General features: G+C 45.8%; 1 protein-coding gene across 2 annotated transcripts in view; it reads right to left on the bottom strand.

Annotated features, from left to right (window-relative positions):
* The window catches only part of LOC105812485 (up-regulator of cell proliferation), a 30,907-nt gene extending 23,686 nt beyond the window's left edge, over positions 1-7,221 (bottom strand). For both annotated transcript variants that reach the window (XM_012646943.1, XM_012646944.1), the window contains exon 1: positions 7,157-7,221. In XM_012646943.1, the coding sequence (XP_012502397.1) occupies positions 7,157-7,170 (14 nt within the window). In that variant the 5' untranslated portion in view covers positions 7,171-7,221. The remainder of the gene's footprint in view (positions 1-7,156) is intronic.
* Positions 7,222-9,079: the final 1,858 nt, after the last annotated feature.

Genomic DNA, 9,079 nt, shown 5'->3' with positions numbered 1-9,079 from the left:
GTGCAGTCACAGCTGGAACAAAGGAGCAAAGGTGCTCAGGGATCAGCAGGGAGGTCTCTGTGGCTTAAGCAATGGAGTGACCAGTGACTAGGAGGAAGGCAGCAGGAGAAGTCAGAGCTTTACATGCATCAGGGAAGACTCTGGTTTTTATACTGCAGGACTGGGGAGCCATGAACAGGGCTCTGCATCCGGGGTGAAATGCCTGTCTATGTCACCAGCTGCTGGGCTGAGAAGAGACAAGAGAAAACAAAGGCTCAGACCTGGGCAGCAGCGTCAGCGGCCATGGCACATGGCTAAGCTCTCAATGTATCTGTGAAGGATTTCAATATAGTGAACAGAATGTGAGAGAAAAACAGGAGCCAAGGGTTGGTTCAAGTTTTCAGGTTCAACTAGTTGTTCCTGTCTCAGGTGGGGAAGGTTGTGGGTAAAACAAGACTTGGGGGGATCATGAGTAAATTGTCACTAATATGCTGGCCCGGGACACACCAGACCTCCACCCTTGGAGATGCCGAGCAGGTATGTGAGCTGGAAGAGGCTTGGAGGTCCAGAAAAGTCAGTCCTGTACTCGTGCACAGGAGAGACCACTGTTAGCTACCTTCCTAGAGACCCATGCTCTACAACCTCCACCTGACACCAAGGTTTAACCACAACAAAGAATCAACTTGTACTTCACCTGTAACACAAAAAACATTATGGTCAGGTAGATCTGGAAAATCCAAGGGATCAACCTGAAAACTACTGCAAACAATGAGAGAATTCAGTAAGCTGGGCACACACATACAAAGTTAAAATAAAAAATTGCTTTCCTATATACAGACAGGTTAAAAACCTGGAAGAGGCCAAGGTAGGAGGAGGATCACTTGAGTTCAAGAGTTCAAGACCAGCCTGAGCAAGAATGGGACCCCCGTCTCTACTAAAAACAGAAAAAATTAGCCTGGTGTGGTGGTGCGAGCCTGCAGACCCAGCTAGTCAGGAGGCTGAGGCAAAAGGATCACTTGAGCCCAGGAGTATGAGGTTGCTGTGAGCTAGGATGATGCTAGCAGGTTAAAAACCTGCTATTTATAGTAGCAACAAGAAAAAATTTTAAGAATATATGTAATAAATGTGCAACGCCTATATGAAAAGAATTTTTAAATACTGAATAATATAAAAGACTTGGACAAATGAAAAGGTATATCCTGTTTTTGGAAAAAAAGGTTTACTGTAATTTTTTTTATGTCAATTCTCTCTAAAGTTACCTGTAAGCGAACTTAGGTTCAAAAGCAGATAAGCTGATTCTATGAAAAAATATTTGTACAATAATAATCACAGAAATTACTGTTGAAATTACTTTGAAAAAGAACAGTAATGAAGGAAGACAAAGTCTGCCAGATGATAGCACATCATAATAATTTAATAATTAATTAAATTAATAATAATTTAAGGTTGTAGTGCTCATTCATGAATAATAGAGAAATCAGTAAAAGGATCCCAGAAATAGATTCAAATACAGCTGGAAATGTCATCACTGATCCAGGTGGCTTTGAGCATCTGGGAATTATTCAATCACAACAACCTGGGAAAAAAAAATAAAGGTAGATCCCTACTACTCCTTTCACCAAAATGAATACCAACTGTATTTAAAATTAAATTTTTAAAAAATGCACTAAATTATAAAGGACTTTTTTTTTAAAAAAGGCAAATGACCAACTAAGGAAAAATAACATAAACAACAAAGGGCTCCTTTTCTTAAATTATGAAGATCTATAAATCCATAAGAAAAAGCCAAGAATCAAAACAGAAACAAAACTGATAAGCCTTTCCCTCTGTGCTGCATGTGCCCTCGAGGATGAGCTCTAAGGATGCTTCTCACTCGGAACAGGGTGGGAGGTGCCTTACTTTTCATTTAGGTCCCTTTTATACCTTTTGAAATTAGTACCATGTACATATACTACTTATTTTTAAAAATAAAGCAACTGACAGTTTTATAAAAAGTCACAATTCAGAAAAGCTAAAACAGAACCACATCTGACCTGCAGAAGGAAAGACACTCCCGGCATGCAGGTGGGGCTCCTGGAGCCTCCGGGTGTGAATCCTTTAAAGGCCAAGAGTTGCTTCTAATTTGTCCCATTTTCAGGCATCTCTTAAGCCATAATTGAAGGTACTGTCCACTCTGTCACTACAGAGTCTTACTCCTGCAAACCATGTGAGCACATCCTTATTTCAGCTTCATCCAGAGGATGTTGGAAGACTTTGCATACGCTCTGTGATCACAACAAAAACTACAGAATCCAACGGTTTTGTTTGTGCCTCAACAACCAAATTTAATGGGGTCATTCTGCATCAAGTTTTATCTTAAACCACTTAGCTGGACCTAAGAATCCTTATCTATATGATGGGAATAACAACTGTACTTACTGCACAAGTTGCTGAGAAGATTCAATAACTTAATATATGCAAAAGCATAACAGGGCCTGACAACACACTTGTTGGAAGTGGGCAGGATCTAAATTTAAAAGAACATTCCCGAGGACTGGAAAGTCCCTGCCACTTGTGGTTCTGGGTAAGAGGCCCTCCCCTGCACTGAGGTGGGCTCTTCTGTGTTTCCATGGAGAGGTCACCATGTAGCTGGTGTATCCAGTGAAGCCCTGGTGCACTCCGCCACCCACGAGCATGTTAAGTTTGGAGAGCTGCCCTATAGAGCCAGGGACACTTCCGTCTTATTCCATCCCTGCTAGTTCTCCCATTATACCCAGTGTGGAGAACACTCTGGGTGGCTGCTGGCTAACTGGGCAATCCTAGGTGCCTGAGGGGAGAGCTAATGCAGTCTCAGTCCTGCTGGCAAAGCCATGTCCCTTCTGCATTAGCCACAGCAGCTACTGAGCAAGCTAAAGGCTCAGAACCTGAGCACCCTCTACCCATCCTCAGCCCGAGCGCCTCCCTCCTAGGGCAGGTCTCACGCCAGTACTCCTGGCCTAGGGTAGGAAGGACTTAAGTGCCACAGTGACCACATTTTCTAACACAAAAAGCTAAGGAGTATGAGTTGACTTATGGAGATCAAATGTTACTCCTGGAATATGGGTGGTTAGAACTTGATGTTAACCATCAAATCAGAGAAATTCATACTCAATACCTCTGAGGGAATACAAGGGGGAGGGGTGAAGTTTCTATCTTTAACGACTGGGTAAATGAAGGTTCCATTAGCACCCTGCTTTTTGACTCAATAAGACAGGCGTCCATCAGACAGGCAAAACTTTTCAAGTCTTAAAATCTGGTGGAGGGGAAGATGGCTCAACCATTTAAGAGAATAATTTGGTAGCATCAATTTAAAAATGGGCAGGCCTTGTGACCACAGAGTCTAATTTCTTTTTTTTTTTTTTCCTTGAGACAGGGTCTCCCTCTGTTGCCCTGGCTAGAATGCAGTGACATCAATATGGTTCACTGCAACCTCAAATTCCTGGGCTTAAGCAATCCTCCTTGCCTTAGCCTCTTGTGTAGCTGGGACTACAGGCGTATGCCACCACACCCAGCTAATTTTTCCACTTTTGCAGAGATTGGGGGTCGAGGTAGCAGGTGTGTCTCACTATGTTGCTCAGGCTGGTCTTGAACTCCTGGCCTCAAGCAATCCTCCTACTTTGGCCTCCCCAAAGTACGGGGATTACAGGTGTGAGCCACTACACCTGGCCCAATTTTTTGTTTCTATTCTCGATGACCAGAACAGGAAGTATTATCTTAGAGAAAACCAGAAATATTCATAACGGAATAATATAACCATGCTATAGAATATTATACAACTGTCAAAGTTTAGGTAGATCTCTTCCTTGTTCTAGCATGGAAAGAATTTCAAGGCACATTTATTTGTTGGGCAAATAAAGCAAGCTGCAGAATGGTATGATAGCATTTATGTAAAAACAGAGCAAAGAATAAACATATGTAAATGCAAAGGAAAATGTCTGCCAGGGTGCTCACCAAACTCAGACGGGGTAGGGGAAGGGACTCTAGTTGTTTCTGTAAGACTGTCTCTCAGATAATAATTATTTAAAAATATACCAAGATTTTGAGAATGGTGGTCTATATAAACCCAGATTACACTTGACCTCTATTGTCTTATACTTTGTATATTTCAAATTATCTACCAATGAAAAACCTGAAAAATATATATTGCACAGGTAACCCAGGTTTGCTAAAGAAACTTGAGAAGCTATATCTAGTGCACAGTTTGAAATGAAAATCTGGAAATTCAGGATGAATAGTTCTAACATTGTTAAGGATAAGAGCCCCTTTGAGAACCTGATGAAAGCTACAGACCTTGCTCCCAGGCAAATACACAGCACTCCCAATGCTGCATACAATTTCAGGGAACACAGGGATCCCCAGAAGGTTAAGAACCTCTGATTTAAAAGACAGTAAAAGCCACTAAAATGGATGCAACAAAGCAGAGAACGTGTTGGGATTAGCAAAGATGGACTGCAGAACTCAAGGAAACCCCAACAATGAAAGAGCATACAGAAGGAGTTGACAGACAAGTAAGGAGGATGTGGGCAGCTGTCAGACAGCCAGGCAAGGGGCAAAGACCAGAGAGGGGCAGCAGAATGAGGCCCATTCAGGAGAGGGTAGACAGTAGCAGGTGCGTGAGCTCCATGCCTTCTGTACTCTCTGCCTCCCCCACACTGCTGTCACGTGGATTCTCCCACAGCTCCAACGTGATAGTGTCATTTCTCCACTGGAAAACACCCTTCAGCAAGTGGTGGGCAGGGAGTCCACAAATGAGGCCAGGTCCCATGGTCTGGCCCCAGCCTCATCCTCTGGCCTTTTCTCCATTTAACTCCAAACACACTGGGCTGTGATGTGTTTCTCATACATCTGTTCCTTCGATGCCTCCATTCGTGCCATATCCTTTAGCACAATGCCTGACACGTTCGTAAGATTATCAAAAATGGTCAGCATTTTTCTTTCCTTCCCAACTCTCTCATGGAGACTGTCACTTAGTAAAGAACGTTGGATTTGGAGACTCCTCTATGAACAGCCCAGTCAGAATTACCACTGTCCTCTATCTCTGGATTTGCTCCCCACAACACCTAGTGGAGGTTTCATGTTTGCTAGCTGGCTGACTGAAACAGGTCAGAGATATCAGGAAGCACTGGCTCCTGGCTAGACTCTGATCTACCAGGGAAGCCCCAAGAGTGGAAACTTGGGAGTTGTGTCTGGAGATGTGGACTGTCCCTAAATTTGCATATACACTAAGTACAGAGTTTTCCCATAAAATAAAGTGCCAGCCATGCATCACTTAATGGCAGGGATACACTCTGAGAAATGTCATTAGATTTCGTCCCTGTACGAACATCAGAGTGTACTTACATAAACCGTAGAGCCTACTGCACACCCAGGCTACATGGAGCCTATTGCTCCTAGGCTACAAACCTGTACAGCATGTTACTGTCCTGAATACCACAGGCAACAGCAACACAGTAGTATAAGTATTTGTGTATCTAAACATATCTAAACCTAGAAAAAGTACAGTAAAAATACAGTACTACAATCTTATGGTATCACTGTTGTATGTGGGGCCTGTTGTTGATGGAAACGTCATTATTTCATGCATGACTTGTATACTAAATGTTTTCAGCTTTGCAATGGATACTCTCAGAAAATTGTTATAGACTGCAGACTGTAATGGGGTCACTCAGAAATAGTTAGAACTACAAATATCAAATGTCACAAACTACTGAGACACGCTTTAGGTCCTACTGGCTCACAGAATTACCATCCCAGTATTAAGTCCACCTCTGACTCATGTCTACAAGTCGTGTGCTTGGGTACCAAATGCACCATGATTTTTTAAAAAGCTTCATGGCAGACCCGCACAGGCCCAGCCACTCTCATGCTGCCTCCAGGAGGCTCTGCTCCACCCTCTCCTGACAAGTGGGGCAGGAATGCAGAGAGACCTTGAACCCCTGGTCAATCAGCCTGGCCTTCTCAGGGGTGGGTCCTTTCTTATTCTATTTATGAGCTCAAAGTACTGGGTACTCAGCTAGCAACGAAGTCCTGGGCCTGGAAATGACCACTGCCCCCCAAGCCCAGAAAGACAGTGGGTGGGTGGAAATTGCCCATAACCTGGCTGGAGTCTGCAGGCCAGGCTTCAAATCCAGATTGCCTCATTCAGGCCCACTATACTGGCCCGGCTCAGGCTTCACCTTAAGAGGCATTATAATATCCACCATATCCACCCCACAGCGCCCCCCCAACCCCTTCGTAAACTGTAAAGATGCACACTTGTACTGTTATCACAGCCACTAGATCTAAGACTCTCTAAATGATGGACAACAGTCAAAGAATTTTATCAACTAAAGTAATGACCTTGAGCCTAGTTTTTCTCCACTATAAAATGAAGGTGTTGGATTAATTCTGTCATTCCTGTATTTCATTACCATACAAAAAGGTAATAACGAATTGCTAAGGCTTTATTTTGCCAAGTGAGGATTTAAAAAAAAATTACAAACTATGAGTGTCACCATCATTTTCAAATAGAAAATACGTTTTAAACCAAAAAAGTTGAAAGGAAGTAATATCAGAGTAAGCATAGCCACCCCAAGGAAGGCCCGTGGACAACGGCCCTAACCACGGAGATACCAGAGCGGCTATAGGGGCTCTCAGCAAAGGGTCTGCCCCTGGCCCTCACATTCTGGGACATTCTGGGTACGTCTTAACGACGCTGAAAACAAGCATCAACTCCCAACGGCAGCAAGTTTAAAAATCAAAAATACGGATGCCAGGCGCCTAAGTGAAGCCTCTCCAGGCCTCCGTGGGTTGCCCCGGACCCACACCCCGGTTTCCCTACCGCTTCCCGGGCTCCACCTCTTGCTGCCCCCCGGTCCCTCTGGGCCTCGCGCCCACTCTGAATCCCCCATGGCCCTCGCACCCTGCAGCCCCTGCACCCTGGGCAGCCTCCGTCCTTGGCCTGCGCCCCGCCGGCCCCTCATGCCCGCCTGGCCGCGTCAGCCCAAGGTCGGCGAGAGAGGGCCGCGGGCCTGGCGGGCGGGGACGCCCCGGGACGGGTCGGGGCTGCATCCGAGGCCGGAGCCCGGAGGCCGGAGCCTGCAGGCCGGAGCCGCTGCCGGACCCGCTCCCGGCCCGGCTGGCAGCCGCGGGGGCGCGGGGCCTGCGAGGCGGTACTCACCCGGGCGACGCCATGAGCGCGGCGAGGTCTCGGCTCCCGCCTCCTCCGCTTCCTCCGCGCGGCCGCGGCTCGGCGCCGGGGAGGGGCCTGAGCGGCCGGCAGCTAGCCCGACCCGGCGGCGCTCCGGGCCGCGCTCCAGGGGCTGAGATGAGGGGTACGTGGGCCCCCGGTCCGCAGGGAGCCGCCAGGGGGCGGCCCGGGCTGAGTGGGGGCGGGGCGGCCCGGGTCCGCCTGCAGCCCGGAGCCCGCCCACCGCCCACCTGCCCAGGTGCCTGGAGGCCGGAACTCGCCGGGCGGCGCCTGCGGTGCCAAACCAGCGGGATAATCTGCCCCAGGGCTACGAACTAGCTCCTGGGCCTCACTGAAGTCCAGACCTCTCTGCTATTGGAGGTTAATTTCCGTAAGAAAATCCTTTTCTTTAGCAGTGGGGTGTAAGGCGTTGTTGTTATTATTAAGCAAAACAATAACTTTCCTACTTCTTAACGTGGGATGCCGCGTTGGACGAACTGCTGGCCTGAGCCGGATACTCTGTAAAAATCACATGGTGAAGCCCAAAGGAATGTGAGGCACTTTTATTATTCCTTATGTATTGTATTATTAAGCAAAAATAATGAGTCGGGAATTCCTGCAATTTCACAGCTATGAGTACTTGGGCAGGTGAATTTTTGAGCTGCAGTTCCTAATCTCTGCAAAATGGGTGTTCAGAAATAAATGATCTCTTGTAAATGGAAACAATAAAAAGCTCTGGGCAATGTAAACCATTGTTGATAACACTTTTTGGAGTTATATTAAATATCATTAATAATCATTATTTTGTAATTTTTCCTACTAATAAGAATACGAGACAGTAAAATAGTGATTAAAACTTTAGCTCTGGACCCTGAATACCTGGGTTGGAATCAGCTGCACCGATTATCAGCTCTAGGAGCCCAGGTAAAATAATAGACCCTTTCCAGGACCACAGTTCCTCATTTGAAAAATGGGGCTAAAAATAAGTCCTTTCCTCTCTGTGAAGATTAAATGAGTTAATATTTGTAAAGCAATTAATAAATTGCCTGGTCCATGGTGTCTTTCCCTGTCAGGAGAATCCATGCAATGCTTCTGAGCCTCCTTGTCCTCTTCAGTAAAATGGAACTCCACAATTACCCAGAATTCAGAAGATAATTAATGCCCTGTAAAAGGGAGCTGATTAGCTAAAGCCATGGGGACTTGTGAGACCCCCAAATAAGTACAAATCCAGAAAGACCAGGATGAGGAAGAGTTTGGGGAGTGGGCAATGCTAAATGGCCTAATTCAAAGCAGTAATGATTGCCACTCGAGTGAGGGAGGTTAGATCATTTTTTAAAAATAAGCTTTGTTGGGTTTTTAAGTAAGTAATATAAGTTCACTGAAATCAAATCTCCTTCTTTAACTTGAATTTTAGCATTCCACTGTATGATGGATCGGCACATATTTAACCAAGCCCTATTGTTGGACATAAATATTGCTGCCAGTATTTTTTTTTTTTTTGAGACAGAGTCTCACTGTGTTGCCTGGGCTAGAGTGCCGTGGCGTCAGCCCAGCTCACAGCAACCTCAAACTCCTGGGCTCAAGCTATCCTCCTGCCTCAGCCTCCCGAGTAGCTGGGACTACAGGCATGCGCCACCATGCCCGGCTAATTTTTTCTATATATATACTTTTTAGTTGTCTGATTAATTTCTTTCTATTTTTAGTAGAGACAGGGTCTCGCTCTTGCTCAGGCTGGTTTCGAACTCCTGAGCTCAAACAATCCGCCCGCCTCGGCCTCCCAGGGAGCTACGATTACAGGCGAGAGCCACCACGCCCGGCCCCGCTGCCAGTATTTCTATAGCTTACAACAAATTGGGTAAAGTATACCTTTGTAAAAAAAAATTAAAGCATTTATCTTTCTCTCTACCTGATTTC

The sequence above is a fragment of the Propithecus coquereli genome, unplaced genomic scaffold (genome assembly GCF_000956105.1).
Source record: "Propithecus coquereli isolate 6110/MARCELLA unplaced genomic scaffold, Pcoq_1.0 Scaffold252, whole genome shotgun sequence".
Classification (NCBI taxonomy): Eukaryota; Metazoa; Chordata; class Mammalia; order Primates; family Indriidae; genus Propithecus; species Propithecus coquereli.
The sequence above is the reverse complement of the archived record's forward strand: the minus strand, read 5'-3'. Positions and strand labels throughout refer to the sequence as shown.